This window comes from Puma concolor, chromosome C2, assembly GCF_028749965.1.
Source record: "Puma concolor isolate L17-30 chromosome C2, mPumCon1.1.hap2, whole genome shotgun sequence".
Classification (NCBI taxonomy): domain Eukaryota; kingdom Metazoa; phylum Chordata; class Mammalia; order Carnivora; family Felidae; genus Puma; species Puma concolor.
The window spans coordinates 61,543,955-61,570,423 of NC_141675.1; the positions used below are offsets into that span (position 1 = coordinate 61,543,955).

Consider the following 26,469-nt stretch of genomic DNA (forward strand, 5'->3'; position numbering starts at 1 on the left):
ATGCCCAGGCTCTGCCCTCAGAGTTTCTGGTTTCATTAGACTGAGGTCAGGGCGGGACTCTTTTTTTTTAAGTTTCTTTGGTGGCTCTAATATGCATCCAGGGCTGAGAAATAGGTGATCTCATTAGGGCCTACACTCCAGAGGCTGCTGTCACACGATCTTTTACTCTCTTCACTCAAATCAACACTGTTATGTTAGATAGTACTGTGGGTATTAAACACATTTTTTTTTCATTCTAGAAGTGAATGAATGCTATTCAGAACAGGTGGGTGAGCTGGGGGAAGTCTTGTACAGGTACTGACCCTCCTGCCGCCCAAAGACATGCAGGAAGACATGGGACTCTTATGGGAAAACTGTCAGGTACAGGATCTGGTTGGAAACTTAGCTGAATTCTGTGCCTCTGAAATTACAGGATCTGTCCTGAGCAAATCTTTCATGCCCTATGCCTGTCTAGAATGCCTTAAAGGATAGGGATCTGTGTCTTTATGGAGACTTAGGGAAAGCTTAATGTCTCTTTCTGCTTGCCCATAAATATTTGCTTTGCAGATTTGCTCTGAGACTGGTTGTATTGTAATTTATCATCTGGTAGGGAGATGTTGGGGAAGGAGCATTACTCTTTCCTACTTTTAGCTTAATCTTAATCTTAGCTATACTTTAGAAACACCTGGAAATTTAAACACCAGGGAATTTTAAAATCCTGGTGCCCAGACTCCAACCTGGTGCAGGTATTTCAGAATCTCTGGAAATGGAGCCCAGGTATCACTACTTTAGAAATTCTTCCCAATGTTTATAGCAGGGCTTTCAACAATAGCCAAATTATGGAAAGAGCCCAAATGTCCATCAACTGATGAATGGATAAAGAAGATGTGGTATATATATACATAATGGAATACTACTTGGCAATGAAAAAGAATGAAATCTTGCCATTTGCAAAAACATGGATGGAACTGGAGGGTATTATGCTAAGAAAAATAAGTCAGAGAAAGACAGATATTATATTATTTCACTCATATGTGGAATTTGAGAAACTTAACAAATGACCATAGGGAAAGGGAAGGAAAAATAAGATACAAATAGAGAGGGAGGTAAACTATAAGGGACTCTTAAATGCAGAGAACAAACTAAGGGTTGATGGAAGTGGGGGTTGGGAGGTGGTAAAAATGGGTGATGGGCATTGAGAAGGGCACTTGTTGGGATGAGAGTACTAGGTGTTTACGTAAGTGATGAATCACGGGAATCTAACCCTGAAGCCAAGACTATGCTGTATATTAGCTAACTTGACAATAAATTAAAAAAAAGAAAAAAAAAAAAGAAATTCTTCAGGTATGAATCCAAGTTGAGTAATACTATGTTAGAGGCTACTAATATCTGCCAAAAAGAGCCTAATAATTTGAACAAATTAATTGAGTTAAATTTATTTTACTCATTAAGTAGATCTTTCTCTTCTGTCACCAGTGCATCTAGACTTGGCTTCCAGCAAAGCAGCTGGCTAGATGCCCAGTCTCACCATGCAGCTGCGCATCATCTTTACCATTGGCCTCCCCACTTTGAGTCATAAACACTCCTTGGAAGATGCATTAGTTATCTACCGCTGTGCAACAAAATCTAAAAGTAGGTAAACATTTATTATCTCAAGTTTGTGGGGCCAGGGATCGGGGAGTGACTTGTCTGGGTGGTTCCGGTTCAGGGTTTCTAATGAGGTTACAATCAACTTGTAGTCTGATGGCCAGAAGGGGGCTGGAGGGTCTGTTCTAAACTCCCTCCAGTAGCTGGGGGCAGGAGGCCTCAGTTACTTATTGGCTGCTGGCTGCCTAGAGGCCTCAATTTCTTGCCATACAGATGTAGGTCTCAACATTAAGCTGTTCCGACATCCTCATGACATGGTAGCTGGCTTCCAAGAGAGAATATGGAGGGTGCTGCATTGTCTTTGTGACTTAATCTCTGTGTCGCACACTATCATTTCACTTCAATTTTATTTGTTAGAAGCCGGTGACTATGTCTAGCCCATGCTCAAGGGAAGGGGGACTAGATTCCACCTCTTAAATGGATTAAAGATTTTGTGGATAAATTTTAAAACCACCACAGGAGGTAATTGGCCAGGGCTATGGGAATATAAAATGTGCTTGAATTGACTTTGTGGAAAAAAAGTCTAATTCCACTAGGATGCACAAACTTAACAGGAATCAGAACACCTGCAGAACCCCCCAAAACTCTTGGAGTTGAGATCACAAATTTGATTGCCATTAATGTATTAATGGTAATTGGTTTTAATTCCATAGGTCTTCAAAGGAGAAAGAACACACCAGACCAAAAGAAGTCATCTCATCTTGCTCAAACCCATGTTTTCGAACGGCTCAGTTCTTAAAAAGGCATGTACCTTATAGGGAATTCTGTGTATGTGTTAACAAACAGAAATGACATTTAATTTCAAGCTCCATTAGTAGCATATAGGGAATGGTAAGAACAAGGTCAGCCAAGATAGTCAAGGACAAAAGTATTTCATTTCCAATTACTTAAAATAGTGCACAAATGAAGCAGCTGAGATAATGTTGAGTGCTTGCCAACTTCAAATAGAAGGGATTATAGGAAAGAAATAGAAAGCCTTGTGATACCCGAAGATCTCAACATGCTCTATTTTCGGTTGAAATCATTGTTTTTACAGCAGGCCTTCAGATCATATACAACAGGTGTCTACAATTTGCAGGCCAATTCTGGCATGCTTTCTGTTTTTGTAAATAAAGTTTTATTGGAGCACAGCTATAGTCATTCCTTTATGTATTGTCTCTGGCTACTTTTGTAGCACAATGGCAGAGGTGAATAGTTTCTAAAGAGGCTCTATGGCCCACAAGGACTAAAAGATTTACTATCTGGCCCTTTTGCCGATCTTTGGTATAGACTAAAGAAAGAGGATATATGAGTATTCCTAACTTCATTAAAATAATCCCAAAGCTTTCAACACAGATTCTCTGGGCCTTAAAGACAGACCCAAGAGAAAACAGGACGATCAAGAGATTGGCAAAAAGCGTGTCATTATTTATTAAAACTTGCCACCTTAGGGCAATGTGACTAAAAGTGAATGCCAAGTATCTCCTCTCATCCTAATCTTGTTCTTCCCCACAAAAAAAATATATATAATGCTTAAGTCAGTATTCTTTAGGTTGTGATTGAAAAGAACCTCAAACCTGCTGAAGTAAAAAAAAAAAGGGGGGGTGGGGTGGGAGGGAAATCAAAGGAAGTCAGAACCTGGGAATTTGAACACCATTCTCTTTATCATTCTGTATCTATCTCTCTTCCTTCCTCACTTTTCTTCTTCCTCTCTTATATTCCCAGTTCTGTCCCTCTTTCTGTATTGGCTTCATTTCTCTCTGCTACAACTGGGTATTCTCCACATCACAGGGAGTATGATCCCTGGAAGCTCCAGATGTACACTTCAGAGCAGCCAGAGAACAGTTCTCTGATCTGGCCTCATACAGAAATCCCAGAAGATGGAGCACAATGGTTGGTTTGGGGCCCAATTCTGTGGTTACAGGATTAGGCCTTTCTACAAATGAAGGGCAGAAGAGAAATGGTGTGCAGACAAAAGGACAACCAGTGGACAAACACATGGTCCACTGCACCACACCGACTGGCCCTCCCCCAGCAGTCAGTCACAAGACCCAGGGACATGCTAAGATAATACTGCATTTTTCTTTGGCTTAGGTAGGGCTCTTATAAATCATAACTGATTAGTGTATTCTGACTTAAAAACCTCTCTAGATGTCGTAACTCCACCAACCCATTTCTTAAGAAATTCTTTATTCCTTATGCTACAGTTGATGCTTCTAAGAAGATAGACATAAAACATTACATCTTCCTTTGACCTTATGTCTTTCCCTGGTCAAATAATTCTCATCTCTTGGTTCCTCCTCAAGACCCTATGGCTTGGTTCCTCCTCAAGACCCTATGGCTGGTCATTTAAAAAATTTTTGACTCCCACCAGAATTGTTTTTGCAAAATTTAAAACACACCTTCTTAATATGTGAAACCCAGAATGTGGCACTGGATAGTAATCCATCCAACTCTGGCTGTATTTGCAATTAACATTGGAATCAGATTCATCTGGGAAGGATTCCTAGTTCTGCCACCTATTCATCGTATGATCTTGAAGTAGTCAATATTCTCAGATGAGGACTAGAAGATATTCATCTAGTAAATATTTACTGGAAGTATCAGTGTTTGGGTTGTGACAATAAACAAGAAAAATAAGGTCTCCACCCTCATAGAACATTTATGCCAAGAAGAGTATAGCCAAGCTTATTCCCATGTCTGTTTCCATAGGCTGTGTTAAATACTCGGATATGGAATGCAGGATGTTATAGAAGGACATGGAAAGGTATACGATCTAGCAGGGTAGGGTTGAGTGGGAGGTAGACCCTTCCCAGGGGAATTGGTATCTAAGGGGATACCTAAATCAATGAGCCAGGCAAAGGAGAAGAGAGTAAAGAGGGATTGGACAGTGGTTCTGGGGAGGGTAGGTAGTAAATGTACCATGATGCAAGAGAGCATGATGATTTAAAGGAACTGAATATTAAGTATTAGTCAAGAATATTCAGATGACAAGTGACAGAAATCCATTTTCAACTAGCTCAAATGAAAAAAGTAAGATTTATTTGCTCATTAATCAACCCCTGGGTAGACTTGGCTGGCATCAGGAATGGCAAGATATAAGGACTGCAAAGTTGCCACAACTCTCTTCACTTCCGCCTGTGCAGAAGCTGTTTGCTTACTTTTGTGGGTTATGTTTATTCTCTACTTCTGCAGACTATTTTCTCCGTACAACTGAGAAAATGGACACCAGCTATCCTGAATTAAGGACACAGTAGCTTTGGCATTGGTCGAGGGGTTACGAAGACATTAGGAGAGGGATGCGCTTGACAAAGAGGAGCCACATTTATTATGATTCAGTATTAGAATGTAAATTATAAAGTTGGAGAGGTAAGATGGGGCCAGATTATGATGATGTAGGTTATACTTAAGAGTTTGGAATTTTCTCTGTGTGGAATAGCAATTTGTTGAATAATTTTATAGTGGGGGAGTGTTAATGTTATCTTTTGAAAGATCACACTGTCACAGATTTTAGGGATTGGTGGGGGAGAGCAAATGAGAGAAGTTAAAGGACTGTTGTTAATAGTCCAGGTAAAAGGGAACAGTGGCCTGAACCAGGATAGTAGGAATGGGGAAAAAAATGGGCAAATTTAAAGATATTTTGGTAGCCTCTGTAGGGAGTGAAGACAGAATCAAGGACAAACTTTGTTTCTGTTTTGAGAAGCTTAGTGGAGATATTGAAACTAAAAGTAGGTGTTAGGAGGGGAGAGAAAAAGACAAATTTAGCTTTGAAAATTATAAATTTGAGGTAGAACAGGTCATAGAAAGTGAGGCTGAAGAAATGGATCAGGAGACACGTGTCTAAGGTGTGGACAGAGAGAGGGCTATAGAGGAAAGACCTCCAGGACAAAAGCTGAAGAACACTAATATTTAAAGGCAGGATGAGAAGAGAATCTCGCAAAGATTGAGAAAAAGTAGCCAGGATGGTAAGAAGAAAAAAAAAAAAAAAAAAAAAACCTAGGAAGAGATAGTACAACAGAAGACAAAAGAGGATTCAAGAATAGAAAATGACTTGTTTTAAATTTTTTACACGCCCTAGTATGGATGTACCACAATGTAATAAGAGAACTGAGAACTCACTGTTATCAAAGTGATTACATACTGAGAAACAGAGCTTACAGGGGAAATATATAGTAACTGTAGAGAACTAGATATTGAAACAAGGATATCACTAGGTGGCTTCAGAAAAAAAGAACTGAATGGGTGCTCACACAGAAAACACCAGCCACACACACACTAGTTAGTAAACAAGGGGTCAGTCCTTCAGGAAGGTTATGAGGAAGTCCTTCAGGAAGGTTTATAACTGAGAACTCAGTTAAACAGTGTCAAATGCTCCAGGAGGACAAAGTTCTTCAGTTGTGAGAAGGGGATTCCATGAAACTTAAAGGATCACTGTGGGGATAACGTGGAACCTATTCACATACTTCCTGTATTATGAAGGCATTCAGTACATGTCAATAATTTTCCTTTATGAAAGTGAGTCACTGTGACCTACCTGTGGTTCACATTATACTCATTCCAGGATCTTTTAAGATCATTCTTACAAGTATGTAGTCATTACACTTGTACTTATGTAGCTTTTTTGTGTTCCACTGTACTTGTCCCTAATAAAGGTGCCTTCCCCCACCCTTCTGATTATGTCACTGAGACCAAATCCTTTGATTTTTTGGTTGTGCCAAAAGTCACAGAATAATTGGCGAGATAAATACAAGTGACCCTGTATTTCTGTTCATCTCATTAATGTAGATCAATTCTGGCTGATTAGTTCTCTTCCAACCACTAGTTAGAATGACTACAACTTGGTGCCATATGGAGGAGAATGGTTTGTGATGGTTGCTTCTGGGGTGGGGGGCGGAGGGAAGATTTAACAGGTTTTTTGTTTTGCGTGTGCTCACATGACAACATCTTAGGTTTCTGTACCTATTTATTTTTTCTTCACCAAAACTAGCTCAAATAAAATAACAATTCTTAGCTCTTTCTTTAGGAAAGGGGAGAAAAAAATTAAGTACCAATCCAATTAGAGAAAGAGATAAAGAAAGTAGGTAAAGGTTGGAAAGGCATTTTAGAATTCATTAATATATACTGGCAACCTCCTAAAATTTTTCCTTTTACAAAAAGGAGCTGAAGAATAAGATCAGAAACTAATAAGAAATCACAGACTTTTAAAAGATTTACCACTTGCTTTTCATAGCTTTATTGACTATTACCAAGTTTCAATATGGTTCAAATAATTAAATACTGCAACTGGGACATTAAAAATACAAACTAATTTACCAAAATAATTGTATTCTGAATATTATGTACAATATTATACATTTTACATTACATAAAGGGTTTTTATACATAAAGGTAAAATTTGATCTATGATTATTGAAAATCCAAAATACATTTGAACAAAACATTCCTATGCATACACACACAATCACTCCGCTGGGATAGTCAGAACCATACATGAGTGCGGTTATTAAAAAATAACATCGCATTCATACAACAATGGTAGAAATTGAAATTTGCCTTTATTAATTTGAGAGTATTATTATAAAACCACACACATATGGGTTATATAACCTAATTCTATATATTTAAAAAATCTTTATATAGAGAGACAAATATGTCTCTACCCCGAAATATATTTTTGATTTTTAAATTTTTATTTTAAGGACTTTTGTAATTCATAGCCCAATCCCAGCAAATGGAAAAATCATGAGGGTCTATCATATTACCATGTGTATTTCACTGAATACTTTTCGAAGAATAACCCTAATTCAACTGTATAATTTGGAATGCCTTCATGTTCATTCCTGTTATCAAAGTGATTACATACTGAGAAACAGAGCTTACAGGGGAAATATATAGTACTGTAGAGAACTGGATATTGAAACAAGGATATCACTAGGTGACTTCAGAAAAAAAGAACTGAATGGGTGCTCACATAGAAAACACCAGCCACACACACTAGTTAGTAAACAAGGTGTCAGTCCTTCAGGAAGGTTAATGCACTGATGTGCCCTACCTTGTTTGAATACTGGAGTGTCAAAGTCCAGAATACTGTCGTGTGGGTTTTAGTACCATCTCATTTAAAAACCTAATTCCTTTCAAGAAGAGCTGTGATTTTAAGTAAAGCCAAACATTTTTCTAACAGATACAAAAATTCTGAAAAACAATGTCTTTATAGCCAAAATGCCTTTCCAATCGTATGTCACTCTGTACATGGATCTTCTTGCAGAGACAGACAGATGGGTAAAAATTCCATCAGAACTATACCTCACAAGAACCTCAGAAAGGCAGCAGTTAATAAACTGGCCATTCTCCTTAAAGGATCTGCAGCCTTCTGCAGTATTGCCTATTTGAAATCCTGTATTTTATTAAAGGCAAACAACAGAACAGCTGGAAACTAGAAGACAGAAAAGTAACAAGCTGAAATATACAAAATCGGTGCCCTTTCCAACATCACCTAATCTATGAAAAATGAGATTCAAAGGCCAAGGTTTTCTTTATTCTTTCTCTTCTTGCCCATGTTTAGCTTGAATATAAAAGAAGCTCTAACCTAGGTTATCAAAATATATTCATATAAATGTATGAGCATTTCTAATACAAAAGTTAAAAAAAAGTCTAAATTCTTAATTTTTGTAATTAAATATCCTAGAGTTCAGTAGGCAGATTTATGTCTGAGCAGCTTGAAAAGAATCCGTTGGCTGAGCACTGTCGGTGGAGGTCGGGCACCATTACATTTCAGCTCTTCGCCGGGATTTCTCTGCAACAGCAGCCCCGTCCTCTTCCTCTTCTTCCTCCTCCTCATAGGGTTCCTCTCGGCCTTTGGGGTGGTTGTCGTCTCGAACTTCTTGCTCTTCACCATCATTGTTTTTTTCATCGGCCTTAAAGGTAAAAAAGAAAGGGAAAAGTAAGAGGGTATAGAGTTAGTGATATAAATAATTCCCTCTTTAAAGAAAAAAAAGGCATGAAGTTATTCACTTTTAGAGAAAAGACTGAATAAAAATGGTCCAACAGGCAACAGTGCGGTCTTCCCTAATCCTCATACCATCACAGACTTTCAGACGTACACAGTGGTATCTACACAAGCAGCCATTCACATCTCCTACGTACACGCACATGCACGGGGCCGAAATATATGTCCCACACTCACGTTTTCATCGTTTTCACCATAGGTCTCTTCAGCGTTATGCTCTAATTCCCTCTTTTTCTCTTCAGTCAAATCTTCCTGAACCTGAGAGAAACCAGAGACACTAGGTGACACTTTTTATACTTTCAATAGTTTGATTTCCAAAAAGTTCATTTAAAGTAGTAGAAACAAAATCAAGCTAAAGATGAATTTGAAAAAGGACAGAAGCCAAGAAGACTTGACTTGTCTATTAGCTATGAAGAGATGTACAACACACGTCCTACAAAGAAATCAACGCGATTGATTCAGAGCCTAGGACTTTTGTGTGTGAATTTCCAGTTTCTCTGAATAAGCATTAAACTTCCAAGATTAACACTTGAAGAAATTCAGCTTATGAAATTAAAAGTTCCCCTTTTCCAAATGGGAGAACTGCAGAAGTCTGAAGGCTCTGACGGAATGTAACCTCTACAAAGACAGACACCATGTCTTACTCAACTGTCTTCAATACCAAGATGTATACCTGGCACACAGCAATTGCTTAATAAATACTGGTGAATGAATGAGTCAATGAATAAGAGAATCAAAGCAGCAAATGCCTGCTCTGTAAAGGCACAGAGAAGAGACACCATTACCTGTATACAATGTAGTAGAAAACAGAGAAAATGTGTATGTACAATTCTTAATTAAGAAAAAGTTCTCTGGCTAAAATATCTAGAGCTCAGAACACAATCATTTCCATTTCTTCATGAAATAGTTACTAAACTGCCTCAAATCCCTACATCTCTTCGATGTTCTAACATCACATGTCTGTTTTAAGTAGTTTTCTGTCATGTGCACTATTCCTAGTATGTGTCATTCATCCCAATTATTTTTTTCAAAATGCAAATCAAAGAAAGTATCCAAACATCTTTGCTAAATAATCTCCATTTAATGGTTACATTGCACAAAAAATGCAAGGTAAAACATTTTCTAACTTAAGTATTTTGACAACCTTACATATGCCAAAAGATTTAAGTCAGCTGAGTATCAAAAAATCGCTGACCATCAGTTAAGTATCATGTACTGGGACGAAAAGCAAACCTGCCTTGTCCTAGGACAGTGGTATAAGAGTTAAGTCCTCCGGAATCACACACAGAATTACCAGGTTTTGGGGGCCGGGGGAGTTAAAAATCCCACAAATGCGCAAAGGAGGGCAGATACGCAGGCGTTACAATTAAAGAGGAACAAATTAAGGGCTGCCTCTTAAGTGTCCATCTGAGGTATGACAGGGATGAGTCACAACCCACCCCACAAGCTTTGAAGGGAACCTGGCTTAAGAGCCTACAAACATGACCCTTCAAAGATGCCCGAGACAGAGCCCAGCTTTCGTGAATCTCTTCTAATCAGCCCAACATCGGCCAGACTCACAGGCCCTAAAGTACGATGGCACCAAAGAAGTACATTCTGGACACAGAGGCATAGAGCAGGGTTTTTGTATTCACACGTTCCGGTGGCGCAAGCTAAAGAGAAAACACCCTAGTTTCACCTGCAAGCTCTATCAGTGGTCCATGACATCTCCTCTGCCCTTAGTCACAGAGTCTCGTGACGACGTTCCCCAGGGTGCTGGGATGAAAACACCGAACCACTTATTTGACACTACATATACTACGGTCTCACTCACTGAAACACCATTAAACTGCCAAAGTGTCCCAATCAATTTCAGGAAACAAAGACACGTCTTTTAGAGCATTATCAAGGAAAACATACTAGTGAACACTAAATTTGGTTTAGCTGGAATTGAGAAGGAACTGCCTTGAAACTGCAACATGGTGGAAAGAACATATAAATCAAGGTCGACAAACTTTTTTTTTTTGTAAAGGGCCAGATACAGTACATATTCAGGCTTTCTCGGCCGTAAAGTCTCTGGAGCGGCTTCTCAACTCCACCCCTGTGGTGCCGAAGCAGCCTCGCACAGTACGCGAACAAAAAGGAATGTACATGTTCCAGTAAGACTTGACTTACGAAACAGACTGAGGCCTGTAGTTTGCCAAACCCTAACATAGGCTGCGGAGTCAGACAGACCTGGATTAAAACCTTCATTAAAACTGGCTCCAAAGTGCTGGCTGTATAAAAATAAGGTCACTTGTTTTTACTATGAAAATTCGCAAGCACACACAAAACATAATTCAAAGAACTCCTTACCGCCGTCACCAAGGTCCAAAAGTTATCTCAACGTTGCTGCCCTTGCATCACCTATCGCTGTTCTTTATTTTTGTTGATGAAGGGTTCTTAAGATTTCTAGACATCATTATTCATCATAATTTTATCACATTTTACATCACCGTAATTTCGCCCCTATCCATCTCAGTACGTTATCTCTAAAAACAGTGGATTTTTCTTACATCATAGAGCCATTATCACATCTGATAAGTAATCCCACAGTATCATCTAATGTCTACTTCATGCTTAACATTTTCCTGATTATCTTCAAAAACGTCTATTTACAGTAGGTTTGGTCTAATAATCCAAACAAAGGCCACACCTAACATCTGTTCTGCTCCCCTCTTTTTTCCTTAATGCTATTAACTCATTTTCCTGTAGAATGACCCACATGCTGCATTTGTTTGGTTCTTTAAGGTATCACTTATTTCCTTTGGCCCCCACATTTCTTATAAAAGGAAGTTTAAGACTTAAATGGATTCGATTTACAAAGCAAGAGTTTTTCCAAGGTAATACTGCATATTTTATATCTTCACCGTATCAGGAGGCATATAAAACGTGTCCCTGGTACGTTTAATGAGGCTCAAGTTGGTCAAGGAGCTCAGAAGCCTGACCCCTCCGTGATACAACTCCCTGACCTCCACTCATGTAGCAAGACCACCCATTGACGACTTGCTCTTAAGTCACCCGTTTAATTAGAGGTTACAAAAATGGCGACTCTCTAATTCCACCATTCCCTCTGTATTCACTAACTTCTATAAAGAAGAACTCGTCCCTATTCACTGTTGAGTTACTGTACTTGCTACAGCCTTAATTACAGTAGCCTCTAAAATCAGACCTGGCTGGGGTCTAATCACGGGTCCAACAATAACAAGCTGTGTGACCTTCAAAAACTTAGCTGACTTCTCTGAAGCTCAAATTTCTCTTCTGTAAAATAAAAGGGCTTGATGAAGATCAGTGATTTAAAATTTTTCTGTGTGTTTGTGTGTCAGGGGGAGTCATGAACCCTTTTACAACTTTGAGAAGAAATGCAAATGTATGCAAAGACACACAGATACATGTCACTTTACACAGAAGGTTCAGGAGGTTCAGACTTCCCCAAGTCCGCCCGTGGCCACCTGTCCTAGGCATGCTTCTCCAAACAGCGTGTTCCTGGAACTCTGATTACTAGGCTCCAGCACAGGTAAGATCAAAACCTCCAAGGGTGAAGTCCAATCCAGGAATTTGTACTTTTCACACACTCTCCAAGGTGAGTCTTAGCCATAGCAAAGACTCAGAGCCACTAGTTTCAATGACGGGGAGTGCTGGGTTAAGAATGTCTCTGGCCAGAGAGAGAAACACGCTTGCATGAGGTCTTTCTTCTCTGGAGACCTATTGTGGAAAATTCGGGTTATCTATCAGTTGTCAAATCTGAGGTAAATTAATTTAGGGAACCCACAAATAAAAATTTTATAATTTTCAAATATGTATATGTATACACTATTATTCTGGTAGTATATTCTTTGTATTGGGAACAAAAGCAATTCAAACTCATCTTAAAAGGCATTACTGAAAAGGAACAAATGATGCGGAAGTTTCTAATTTTCACACGTTTAGACTGATGTTTCTCCTTTATAATGGAGACACACCAATCACATCTCCCACGTTCAACCCTCTTCAGTAACCTGTTGAAGCTGACGCGAACATTTTGTCAAAAACTTCCCAACGCTGCTCCTCTTTACTCATTTTTACTCACTGAAATCTAACGTTTTAGCCACTTTTAGAAACAGTCCCTATGTGATGTAGCAAAGTTTAATAGCCAAGATAAGACAGATCTACTGGGTCTAAAATGGGCTTTGGCTTCACACATCAAAGACGTCACGGGATGAGACAGGAGCCGGAAGGCCGAGCCTTACGCAGTCCAATAGGCTAGGATGCAAAGAGGTGGATGGCATGTGACACAGGAGAGGCTTCAGCAACATCAGCCACACTGACGGACACCACCGTTTGCTGGGTGATGTTTAGCAGGGAAGGCTGTGCCGCCTGCACAAGGTGACTCACAGGCTGGCGGTGCCACTAAAGCTGACCAAATATCCCTGTGTGCGCTCTCCCACGAGTGTTCAGATCAATCTGTTTTCAGTTACACTGGAGAAAATGAGCACTCAGATTTTTCAGTCATTTAACTTCTGGGGTTTTTCTGAACATTTAAATAATTTTTAGGCACACATAGCACTTTTTGGCAAAGCCATAATTTGTCTCGTTTGCTCATAAGTAGATAAAAAAATCTGGACAGTAAGCGACACAAGGATGGGATCCCCACATGAATGTCCCAAACAATAAGCCATGAACACTTGTTCATAACCATCACTTTTATGCCTTAGAAGGGTAATGCTATTACACTAAGATAAAAGAAGGCAGGGATGGTGCAAATTTCCAAAAAGCACACTTATTTTGGGTCCTACTCTCTGAGCTCAAGTCACAAATCTTTTTTTTTTCTCTCTCTTTTTTTTTTTTTTTAATTTATTTATTTGGCAGGGGAGGTGAGAGAAAGAGAGGGAGAGAATCTCAAGCAGGCTCTGCTCTGTCAGCACAGAGCCTGACGCCAGGCTCGGTCTCATGAACCATGAGATCATGACCAAAGCCAAAATTAAGAGTTGGACGCTTAACCAACTGAGTCACCCAGATGCCCCTCAAGTCACAAGTCTGATGGGCTGTAGCTCTGAGCAGGGACAGCTCTGACAGAAGTCAGGTGACCTGGGATAGAAGGGAGGGGAACCGATGGCAGCAATGAGCCATACATCCCTGTGGTCAGTGGGGACAGCTGGACGACCCTGGGGCTCGGTGCAGATAAGAACAATGCACATTACAGGGCCCTGCATGGTTTCCAGACCATTCCACAGATGTCTCACACACAGCACCTATAAACAACACGTTATGCGTTCTCACATATTGTAGACCTCTTTTTCTCATCTTGCTGCAGTCTGCTGAGAACTTCGTTTCTATTACTAGTCCTTTTTTTTTTTTTTTTAATTTTTTTTTCAACATTTATTTATTTTTGGGACAGAGAGAGACAGAGCATGAATGGGGGAGGGGCAGAGAGAGAGGGAGACACAGAATCAGAAACAGGCTCCAGGCTCTGAGCCATCAGCCCAGAGCCTGACGCGGGGCTCGAACTCACGGACCGCGAGATCGTGACCTGGCTGAAGTCGGACGCTTAACCAACTGCGCCACCCAGGCGCCCCTTCTATTACTAGTCCTTAAACTGTATTTGGGGACCAGTCTTCTCCCTCCTCAAGGGAAGGACTGGAACAGTGGAAGAAGATGGAAAGATCCCATAACTAACCATTTCAGGAACTGCCCAAGGAATGCAACACAGCCTGTGCAAGGGACGCCGGGGGGCAGAGACGGAAGTCACCCGGAGAGAGAGAAAGGCACGCTGAGAGCAGTCCCACATGGGAGGCTGTGCAACCTACACAAGACAGGGTCAGAACGTGGGGCAGAGGCACCAGACAGGACTTCAGAGCAGGGAACCAGAGAAAGAGAAGCAGGACTGGGGGCCCGCTGCAGGGACAGAACAGGGCTCTGGTCAGTTCAGCCCGCCTGCAGCCCTCACCTCTGCCCGCCACCGCTCTCTTCCCCTCCTGTCTCTTTCTCTTTTTCCTATCCTTGATCCATCTTGGATCACAGGACTGCTCTCTCCACCTTGACTGACATAATATAAAGGTGAAAAATAATCAGTAAATACTGATTAAAATTTTATGTTTACCCTTCTGCATTTTTAAAAAGAAGCCAAGGTGAATCTCTTCTCCTTTAATCCCTCAAAGATTCCTGGCATCTGACATAATGAGACAGAGTAATATTCGTTCAGACATCCTGTTACAAGAGAAGTCCAGATGAGTATCTTTTTCTTGCCAAATATCTTAATATTCAAGGCTGCTAGTTCTTCTAATGTTCTCTTGTGATAACAGAGCTCAGGATCTCGACCAGGATGAACGGCAGGATGAGAAAAGAGAAAGGATAAAAAGATCAAGCCAGTGAATGTACATGTGACTAGAGATGTACGTGGCCAGTGGCTGTAAAGAGCAACATCCCTTTCTGTTTTCCCGGTCTTATACCCTTTCACATGAGCTCTGAGAAGTGGACAACAAATGCAACAACAATGAGAAAGCAGGGCTCGTCGAGGGAACTGCATTGGCAAAAGGGGTAGCTCGCGTATTCTGAGCAGGATCCCCAGTGGTGGGGGCGTCGGTTCAGGCTGCCATCTGTCCGTCCATTCACACAGTTCCTGTTAGGGCTAAAGCCCACATGGGCAAGAAACCTGGCTGAGGAACACCTCTGCACCAGAGCTTTGATTTAGCGGACCATTTTCTGGGCCAGAGAGAGACCAAACACGGGGCCTTGGCCTCCTTCGTATCATTTCCCCAGGCTCAGGGCTTCAGTGGTCCGTTCGGTGGGGAGCGGAGACTAACCAGCTACGAGCAATGGCACTCACCCAGCACTTACGTGATGTGCCACCAGGACAGGGCTGCTCCTCAAAGCTAGTTAGCGATAATCTGTTAGAAGTTTACAATAACAAGGAGACTAAAATGAAATTTACGAAATTCCACCTAAATGCATTTTATTCAACTGACCTCCTCGTGTATTTTTCCTTTTCTTTATCATTAAATCTCATTATCACACTAAGTTCTTAGGAGAGAAAAGGCAAAAAGTAGAGACCCTAAAAATGTTTTTGGAGGGTGTTAAGTGTTTTCCAGTGGACACTTGAGGCACCCGTGAGGCAGCACTGTGGCAACGTCTGCAGAGCAAGTTACAGGGTTCATCCCGACCCCCAGACCTGACATGCAAAGCTTTGTTCTTTCCTCTCTTATGAGGGGAAGAAACGAGAGAAAATATTCTTACAAATATCACATAGCCCTAAGTCCACCATTCCGGGAGGGCTGGATGACTTCTTTTAGTTCAAAATTTCTAGTTGAGACCCAGAAAGAAGGATTCTACTACCCTGTTTTTTATTACTTTCTAACCACATGTCACCTTTTTCCACAGTCCATTTCCTCTTGAACCACCTTTCTCATCCCGACTATGTCTTTCTGAACGTGTCTATGGAAGGCACGTCAAAGCCCACGCTGCCCCTTAAGGTTAGTGTGACGCACCAAGCAGTTTGAAGCAGTTTGACCAGTTTCCTGCATCCCACCTCCCTACCTCTTCTTCTCCCTCTTCCTGGTACTGCTCATCAACATTATCTTCCTGCTGGTCTGGGTTTCCTGCCATCTGTTGAAACAAAAGGGGTAGCTTGGGTTACTGAAGGCGGGAGATGCATTTGACAGTTCTCTGGGACAAAGAGCAAGCTTGCAGCCATAACACATGTACTTTCAGTGCATCGGTGGCCAGGAAATGATGAATAATCCTTCCCAACACAAAACCTAGGATGTGTGTTTCTCTCGCTCTCGCTCTCTCTGAGTGTGGCCATATCATTTCACATGGTGGCCTACAAACCAACCAAAGAGGCAAACCTTCTGTCAGTGTGCCTTAGAACTAACCTTCTGCATTAATCAGACAGTTATTAAGATGCCCAGGTTAAAACCACCCTCTGAAGTAGCGTCTGCTTACCACCAAATGTTCTTCCATTTCTGCATTCTCTTGCTTTGGATTACTTTGTTTTGGCTCCTCATTTTCATCTGGCAAATTTTCTTCTCTCACTTGTTCGGCTTCCTCAAATTCATCTTCACCTTGATTATTGGGGTCATCTGCTGGGTTTATATCCTCTACAGCCGCCCTCTGCAAAATTTTAATAAAAAGCAACCACTACCTCAAAATCCAGGATCAAATTTAATTTCATTGGAAAGGCCACACACTGGCAGAAAACGAAATCGTCCTTCACCAGACTGCTCGACTCTATCCTTGCCAAGACTCACGAGTACACATCCCACTGTCAAAAGACAAAACGCCTGCTTTATTTGTCAGCGGCTGATGGATCAGAGTGAAGGACAGACAGCACTTGTTTTCGGCAAGCGATTCCAAGACAGTCCTCCAAACTCTAGCACAAGAAATGGGAGTGGAACTAAACAGACCAGAAAAATAGTTCATCAACGCGAACAGAACATGTGAAAGAAATCACTAAAATGGGGGATTTAGATAGGCAAGGAGGAACATCTTTCCTGAGTATGCTGATTTTCATACAGACAAGCTTCCCTCTGCGAGCAATTTTTTACACGTTAAGGGGGTGAGCAGCCATTGAAGAGCGAGAAGTCTCAGAAAGGACTCAAGAAAGGGTGTGCTTGAAGGGGCTAATCCAAAAGTAAACAGTCTGTATCTAGCATAGAACCAATTTCTACAGAACGATCACTACCACGAAAGAGAAATGTTGCACTGGCAAAGGACAAGAGAAAAAGAACTGAGCGAACCCAGTCTTTGGCAACAGATCTTGAAAAATCTCTCCCCCAACCCTCCCTCCAGCAGCTCTCAGTTATGGTGTTCAACAAATGCCCTTCACATGATCGACTTGAGAATTATCTCCATTTTCCACTTAAACTCCCAAAGCACCTTTCACAATAATACATGTCCTCATAAAGATTCAGATTTTAAAGCCTGAGCTGGGCAGGGATGATAATGCTTGCAGGAGCTTCCCGATGACTCCAGGGTCACCAACAGGACACTTAGCTGAAGCAGCAAATGCCTCCCAGAGTTGAGGCCTCACAGCAAGATTTGATCTGTATCAGTGTTCTCCAGGCAACAAGATTCCACTTCAATTCACTTTGGAGCCTGGAACATAGTCAAGAGCTCACCGGTCTCAGTTGACTTATTACTTGCACATCCCTGGCTACACGCTTCATTTAAGAGCAGATGACACTTTTCTTGGGAATACAGAGTGACAAGTCATCACCTTTACTCCAGACACCAATTACTCCACAATCTCTATATATAGATTTCTTTCTGGGCATTATCAATAATACGTGTGGAAACACAGGAAAAATATAACACATTCTCTTCAAAAACAAAGTACCAAAGGGCTTTTGCAAAAGCCCACAGAAATGTACACACAGGGTCCAACACGACGCAAGTAATAGGTGAAGTGTAACAGGCACAGTTGTCACCTTCAAATAAACAGATGATGGGGGCGCCTGGGTGGCTCAGTCAGTTCAGCGTCCGACTTCAGCTCAGGTCGTGATCTCGCGGTTCATGAGTTCAAGCCTCGCGTGGGGCTCTGTGCTGACAGCTCAGAGCCTGGAGCCTGTTTCAGATTCTGTGTCTCCCTCTCTCTCTCTGACCCTCCCCCATTCATGCTCTGTCTCTCTCTGTCTCAAAAATAAATAAACATTAAAAAAATTTTTGAAAAAACAAACAGATGATCAAACATACCTCAATAAAACTGGAAAAAATTTCTTTAATTAAAAAAAATTAGATGAGACAAAGAGAGACAAGCTGGTAACGATTTCTAATTAAAAGAAGGAATGGGAGGAAGAGAGCAGTGTCCTCCAGACCAAGTGGAGCGCTGACTGGAGAGCGAGGGTTAGATGGTCACCCTCAAAGCACGCAGCACCTCCCAGAGGGCGGAGACTGGGACAGGCACCCTCTCACCGGCCCTGCATCCGCTCAGGCACATCCACTTTCTTGCTGCTCTCATAAGATACTCCCTTGTCCCTCCACAGTCACCAGCTCTACTCCCCTACTCTCCAGAGCTCCCACCCTTTCCTGAGCACACTTGCACAAGTGCTAACCCAGGAGCCACAGGCAAAAGTGCTTTGTTACAGCTCTGCTCAAGTTAAGTACAAAAGCCATTTCCACACATAAAAAAAAAAAAAAAAAGTAAAAAGAAATTAAAAAAAATTTTAAAGCTGTTTCCATCCAGGGGGCTTTAAGCAGCTACCATGAGGGAGACTTTCTCAATGAGTATCAAGGAAAGATATATGGATCTTCCTTTCAATATAAACAAGACCCATACGGTAGCATAGACTAGATAAACATAGCGGTGGTTTTACTAGCAAAAGATGACAGGAGGGCTAAAGTAAGTTGTAAAGTTCATCTACACACAAGCGCGAGAACGCACTCACTTGACGCTTGCTCGCCTCAGGCCCCCCGGCTACACAGGTGAACTGGGAGTCTAGGTCCTTTCTTGGTAAACACAAAGGACATTCTTGGTTATCAGGTCTCTACTGATTCATATTCTAAATTTTCTACAGCATTATGGTACCTGAGCAATTTTTTTTTTTCCCATTTCTCAAGCCCCACATCCTTACTTCATGTACTGATTAAAATGGTTGCTTACTGCTGGGAGATGACAGTCACACGACCTACATAACACCCTAGCAGACTATTCAACATGCTCCAGAATGGCTCATTTCTTTTCTCTGCTTCTCTAACTCCCACACTTTTTTTTTTCATTTTTCAGAATTACTGCATATTTCAGTGGTTCTCACCATTGCTTTTCCTGATCTAGAAGTTGTCAGAGGGAAACTCCTATGTTTTTCTAGAGCAGCTTCTGAGCCAGTCTCCCCCAACACACCCTCAGTTTACAGTTAACAACATTGCTTATATAATTATGCAAGTCACCCTCCTTCTGCACTGATGAAATAACAGACATATCTAGAGCCAAAGGCATGGTGTCAGGTAAACCTTCAAGTTTCCTTTCCGCGTTGTGAGTTTCCAAGTGTCGTGACCGAAAGAGAGGACACTTACATCTGCCTCGGAGTCTGGATCAGCTTCGTGGGGACCCTGATCTTGAGGCTCATGTCCATTCTCTGGGTCATCTTCTGCCTCATCTTGGTGCTGGTTATCTCTCTCATAGGCTAGCAGATCAAAGGAATTAATATCAGTGCAGATGAACCAGACAGGACTCTACCCTTTCACTCAAAGAAAAGCCACCAGTGAGCTTTCCTACAGACTATTTCACCCAATCTCTCCTCCAAAGAGAAAGAGGTTAATTCAACAGAAGGCATATACCTCAGCTCTTCTGAATAAAACTAGGTCCTTTTCCTAGACCATGTGTCTAAGGAGATAGCATGGGTGAGTGACACATGCTAATCTTCTAAAGCAAATGTTTATAAGAGCTTCATTCTCCCCCTTGCTATATGAAAAACAATAATAAAACTTTCTCAACAAAAGCATGCCCAGTCAACTGGACACTGATAAAATTGTCAGCTAATTTTTGGTAATATCAAAGGAAATAGCAAGGTACCAAAAGAAGAACTGGTAACGTCTCAGGAAATGGAAAAAAGAACACCTCATCACACGGCAGTGATGAGGGATGCCACCACAAGGATACATCTCACAGTTCAACTCACATAGATATTTGCTGCTTTCAGAAAAATAAAATTCCATAAAGGAAATTTAGGTAAGAGCATACAAAGAGAAGAACAAACAACTTTTTAAGTAAGATATAAGAGGAAAGGTTAAGTATATGGAGAGTATTTAGCTTATAAAAAATAGAGATGCAAGGTAACTTACCATCAGGTTTCAAGTGCACCAAGGGATTCATTAAATAAATAAGAGAACAAACTGTTCTCTAGTCTTACAGATAATGGAACAAAAAAAGCTGAAAGTGCTGCACAGGGGGACATAAGGAAAACAATTTCTTGACTATGAGGGCTATAAAATATCAGAACAGGCTATAGAGGGAGTTTGGGTAATCACCTTCTTTTAGCCTCTTTTAAAGAGGATACATATCTGAGTGTTAGAGTTGCCAGAGAAACTGTTACCTTGTAGTTCTATTATACAGGAAGGGATATTTGATAAATTGCATACGAGACGCCTGCCACAAATGAAAGCTACTAGTGCCTTAATCTGAAAAACTTTCAAGGCAATGATCCAAAGGTTTCCAAGGTAAGGAGAAAAGGTAGCCATTTCCCAGAGTATAACAGTCCTATGATAATGTGTCATAAAGAACAATTCAGTACACAAAAAGCTTAAACCGTAGGAAGAAATATTAGGAAGGAAACAGATGATCTTGGGCAGGTGTGGCCACCAACGTGCACTGTTTGGAAGGATTACCAGCGACATAACAACAGCAGTGACAAAAGGCATGTGGTACACAAGTCTCGCTTGTATGTACTCAGATGTGCACACAACTCTGAGTCGATGTTCCATGTGACCAAGTAATTTCATTAACGTATTGACAATCTGAGAAGTCTCACCACCTCCTTCCTCTTCTTGGACGCCCTGGTCCTCTGCTCCCTGAACAATATCATGATCCACAGTGTCATAATGACCTTGCTGCCTGCAAGAGACACAAATGTTAACAATTCAGTGACAAATTCGGTGGCACAATTTCACAGAAGTCATTTACATTTAAAGGTAGTAATAAACGAATTTTTCAACGGTTTTTAAAAAGTCATCAAGAGGTTCTTTCTTCTTTTTTTTTTTTTTTAAACTTATGCTATTGGGTTTAATAAAGATTCCAGCTACAATTTCAAAGCATACCTTTAAAAACATAAAACACCTTTCACGTGGGAAAGTAAGATAAAGTTAGCACAGAACCTGCTAGGTTCTCTCTCTCTAAAGTAAGCTTGGAGGGGCGCCTGGGTGGCTCAGTCGGTTCAACATCCGACTTCGGCTCAGGTCATGATCTCACTCACGGTCTGTGAGTTCGAGCCCCACGTGGGCTCTGTGCCCACAGCTCGGAGCCTGGAGCCTGTTTTGGATTCTGGCTCTCCTCTCTCTCTGACCCTCCCCCATTCATGCTATGTCTCTGTCTCAAAAATAAATAAACATTAAAGAAAATTTTTTTAAAATAAAGTAAGCTTGAAGATCTAACGTTTTTAATTAGAAAAAAAAAAAGTTGTTTTAGAATGAAATATTTGGAAATTCAGGTCTCCAGTCGTTGTTCCGCCCCGGCTACAGGAGCCCCCCCCCTCCCACCAAGCTCACAGGGAACAGGCACCCCGAGCTGCGTGCCCTGCTCAGAAGAACGAGAGGAGGGCTGCGTGCACCATCGGGAGAAGGCTACCGTAGCTGCTCCGGGGGCTGCGGCCGCCCCTCCTCGGGGCCGGCCTGCCTCTGCCGGGCCACCTCTCTGGCGAGGAGCTGCTGCCGCTGCCTCAGCAAGTGTCCCTGCAGCCGCTGCTGGTGCAGGGCGTCCTGCTGCTCTCTCAGCCTCTGCGCCTCCTCAGCCCGCCTGGCTGCCAGCCGCTGCTGCTCCAGCTGCTCCTCGTAGGGCGATCGCAATTTGGTGGCCGGCCCGGCGGAGGGATACACCTGGGGGGGGGGGGAAAGGTGGCGCTGCTGAGGGGTGACAGGCCGCACCTCCGGTCACCCCTTCCTTGGTTTCCCCTGACACACCCTGGCGGCAGGCCGGGTTTACTTAATTAACACCCACCCATCTGTCAGGTGAACTGGGATTACACCTCAGGCCCAAGGTCACCCTGAGCCAGAACCCCTCTTTCCCAACTCTCTGAGTCAGCCTTGGCTTCTTTTAGCAACCCATCTTCCCGATTTGCTGGCATTTTGGCAGATTTTCAATGTGCTCCCTCTCACACGCGAGAGGGCAAAACAGAAGGGCAAATCCCTTCTGAACCCTAACTGAACGGATGTTCAAAAGGTGCTGCTCTAAGTGGGCACGTAGTAACCTCACGTTAATTGCAGCAATTTGTAAGCTGAAGCTGTAAGAGTGTAAGATCCAGCGATGCCAATTAATTCTAGGAATGCGGAACCAATCTCAGGCTGACCACAGCCAAAAAAGCCAAATTTCAGGTAAGGGCAGAGGGGCAGAGAACAAATTCCTTCAAGGAAAAAGAGAATGGGTGAGAAGGCAGTACCTTCTGATGAAAGGAAAAACTGATCCACGAATTCTTAAACTCTGCTTCCCACTGAGCTACCCACAACTCACTCCTCCATCATCACCCCCTCTCCCAACCAACACAAGCACACCCAATATTCACCAAAGAAAAGAAGGTGCAGGGTTAAGGGGAATTAAACCCAAAGGGGAATTACTTTTGAAAAAGGCCGTATGAGGGACACAAGACTGGGAGAAGCTTCTCCGTGCTAAGTTTGCAACAAGGGGTCCAACAACAGAGGCGGTTACATCTACTCAGCCTAAAGCCTCAGGCAGCTTGAAGTCTTAGAAAGCTCGAAGCCGAACAAAACCTCAGAGGCATAAATACAAAGTGACTGGCATGTATGTAAAGGCAGGTAGCCCAGTGTTAAGGATCAGCTTAGAGACAGAAGAAGAAAGATAACTCTCTGCACTCGGTGTTGCTTCAAGTTCTTTTAAATTCGGTTTTCTAATAAGAATGGATTTTTCAAAGAGAAAAAGCCTTATTTATGTGAGAGGGGAGTGCTCCGGTAGGGGGAGACTGAGCAGAGATTGGTTAAACATACTCACCCGGTGGGCATCCTTAAGTGATAAGATCAGCCTTTTGACAACTTAATAACCACCTTGAAGATGAATGTGCAGAAGCCAACCTACCATTTGATAGTAAATGAACAGGGAGAAGGAGACTTTTGATCCTAGAAAATGAGACCTTTCTGGGCCTCAAGTTGCCCTTGGAACTTGAACACGTTCCCCGGAGGTGCCCCATCAGGCGCTTATCTGTCCTCCTTCTGCTCAAGGGACCTGAGTGAGCATGAGGCTGCCTTGTTACGCACTACTGACAAAGAAAATACACCAACAGCTTTCTGTTTCCTTCGGGTCAGCTTTCTGAGGGATGGGAGCAGCTATGCTATTAACATTACACGAAAAAATTTAAACATGTGCATCTAAAAAACATACGTGCATGTAACATTTAGTGAAATCGCTCGAATTTTATTTTAGAGATTGTTGTATATGGGGAGGCTTTTTCAATGTTTAAAAACAAAGCCATGCTCCCTATCCTGGCTGACGAAACAGAATCCCAGTGGAGGTGAAGGACCTCGTACCTCGGCGTGAGCGTGCCCTCCCAGAAGGTTGGCTTCCTCCCTCGGGTCGTGCTGTTCCTTCCATTCCCGATCCTGTTCCTCTGGGGATGGGTCGTGTTCCTCCTCCAGATGTTCAGCCTGCCCGACCTGTTCCATGGCCTCCTCTTCCAGGGCCTTCCTGTGCTCCTCTTCCACCTGACGCTCCTCCGGCTCTCTGGGTTCCGCGTCCTGCTGGTTCAGCTCTGCTGGAGCCTGAAATTCTGCCTCCTTCTGGGTGGGAGGGTAAAGTTTTGTTTCTTCTGTTCTTCTAGGAACAGCTTCATGTGTCTGCCACACATCATTATTCCGAGACACCTAGGCCAAGCACATCACTGGAAATGACCCTCTTCTACTTTGAAAGCAGTGATACAACCTGTTTATTACCATGTCTATGGGGTTACAACATAAGCAAAATCTTGGGAATCTAGAAATACACAGTCCTGACTGAAAAGTATGGCTGCAATGGAGTCACTTAACTCTTCTCACTGTGTCATCTCACCTATAAAATAGAGATAACATAAGTAAAATCTCATCGTAGGAAGCATACAAATAGTAACCTAAGAGTAAAGCCTATACATGACCACATTGCAATCTAACTTCCCTCAAAAGCAATCTAACTCCTGTTTTCCTTTAGAACAAGGAAAAAAAAAAAAAAAAAACTCAGACTTCAAGTGATGAAGTGCTTACATGATTTTCTTCAATGTAAACTTTGTTTTCAATAATATTTGAAAAGTGGGGTGCCCTAGTGGCTCAGTACGAAGAGCATGCAACTTTTGATCTCAGGGTCATGAGTTCAAGCCCCATGTGGGGTGTAGAGATTACTTAAATAAATCTTAAAAAAAAATAATAATGATTTGAAAAGAGAAGGACAAGGGCTTCTGGGTGGCTCAGTCAGTTAAGTATCCAACTTTAGCTCAGGTCATGATCTTGAGATCCGTGAGTTCGAGCCCCACATCGGGTCTATGCTGACAGCTTGTGGCCTGGAGCCTCCTTCAGAGTCTGTGTCTCCCTCTCTCTTTGCCACTCGCCCCCCCCCCCCCCCCCCCGACTAGTGCTCTGTCTCTTTCTCTCTTAAAAATAAACATTAATTTTTTTTTTTAATTTAAGAAAAGAGAAGGATAAGATGATATTGAGGATGAGTTGGGTTTATTTTTATTAATAAAAAAAGATGCCATTACTAATAGACATCCATGTTAACTAAAAATAGTGCCCATTAAACCATACAATAAAACATTTTTAACATATTAAAGTAGCATCTCTTCATAAATCCAAGGAAATATTTTGTAAATATTTTGTAGTGTTAATATAGAAAACTCTGAACAACAAAAAAGACATGTTTTGTGTTTTTTTTTTTTACAGAAAATTCCTCTTCAAAAATTGGTTGATTTAAATTGGTTTTCCCAGATTGAAAGTTTCAGATTTCCATTTGATCTTCATTACTTAGAAAGGAGGGGCAAAAAAGAAATGATAAAATATCGTAAGAAAACGAATCACTCCTTTCCCCCTTCCCACCTTCTTTATCAGAAAAAATGACTACTTTGGTCAGATTGTTCTTTCAAACTGAAATAAATGTGAAGCCATCTTCTTAAATTGGCAGAACTATAACTGAGAAACTGGACTGTATAAATAAATAAATAAATATTTCTGCACAGTGAAGGAAACAATCAACAAAACTAAAAGGCAGCCTATGGAATGGAATAAGGTATTTACACATGAGATATCTTATAAGGAGTTAGTATCCTAAATCTATACAGAATTTATCAAACTGGGGGTGGCTGGGTGGCTCAGTAGGTTAAGTGTTTGACTTTGGCTCGGGTCATGATGTCACGGTTCATGAGTTCAAGACCCACATCAGGCTCTCTGCTGTCAGTGCAGAGCCTGTTGGGGATCCTCTGTCCTCCCCCTCTCTTTACCCCTCCCCCTCTTACACGTGTGCTCTCTTTCTCTCAAAAATAAATAAAAGCATTTAGAAAACAAAAATTAAAAAAAAGAATTTATCATACTTAACACCCAAAAAAACAAATAATCCAGTGAAGAATGGGAAGACAAGAATAGACACTTTTCCAAAGAAGACACCCAGATGGCTAACAGACACATGAAGAGATGCTTCACATCACACATAATCAGGGAAATGCAAATCAAAACCATGAGGAGATATCACTTCACACCTGTCAGAATGGCTGAAATTAACAACACAGGAAACAACAGATGTCGGTGAGGATGTGGAGAAAGGGGAACCTTCTCACACTGTTGGTGGAAAGTGGACAACAGCATGGAGGTTCCTCAGAATTAAAAACAGAACTACCCTATGACCCACAATTGCACTACTAGGTATACCCAAAGGATACAAAAATACAGTTTTGAAGGGGTACATGCACCCCGATGTTTACAGCAGCATTATCAACAACATCCAAACTATGCAAAGGGCCCAAATGTCCATCAACTGATGAATGGATAAAGGGGATGTGGTGTGGGTGTGTGTGTGTGTGTGTGTGTGTGTGTGTGTGCGTGCGTGTGTGTGTGTAATGGAATATTACTCAGCCATCAAAAAGAATGAAATCTTGCCTTGCAATCATGTAAATGAAGCTAGAGTGTATTACGCTAAGCAAAGTAAGTCAACGACAAATACCACATGATTTCACTCATGTGGAATTTAAGAAATA

The 26,469-nt window shown here is 41.7% G+C and overlaps 1 protein-coding gene across 4 annotated transcripts in view; it reads right to left on the reverse strand.

Annotated features, from left to right (window-relative positions):
• Window positions 1-6,814: 6,814 nt before the first annotated feature.
• The window catches only part of GOLIM4 (golgi integral membrane protein 4), an 81,178-nt gene continuing 61,523 nt past the window's right edge, over window positions 6,815-26,469 (reverse strand). For 2 of the 4 annotated variants that reach the window (XM_086674674.1, XM_086674672.1), the window contains 8 exons: window positions 23,789-24,121; window positions 21,882-22,129; window positions 21,073-21,152; window positions 19,616-19,725; window positions 16,550-16,717; window positions 16,142-16,210; window positions 8,789-8,869; window positions 6,815-8,519 (listed from right to left, as the gene is read on the reverse strand). In XM_086674674.1, coding sequence (XP_086530800.1) covers window positions 8,370-8,519; window positions 8,789-8,869; window positions 16,142-16,210; window positions 16,550-16,717; window positions 19,616-19,725; window positions 21,073-21,152; window positions 21,882-22,129; window positions 23,789-24,121 — 1,239 coding nt within the window. In that variant the 3' untranslated portion in view covers window positions 6,815-8,369. Of the gene's footprint in view, window positions 8,520-8,788; window positions 8,870-16,141; window positions 16,211-16,549; window positions 16,718-19,615; window positions 19,726-21,069; window positions 21,153-21,881; window positions 22,130-23,788; window positions 24,122-26,469 lie in introns of all 4 variants that reach the window. The other 2 variants (XM_086674673.1, XM_086674671.1) reach the window with 1 other exon arrangement.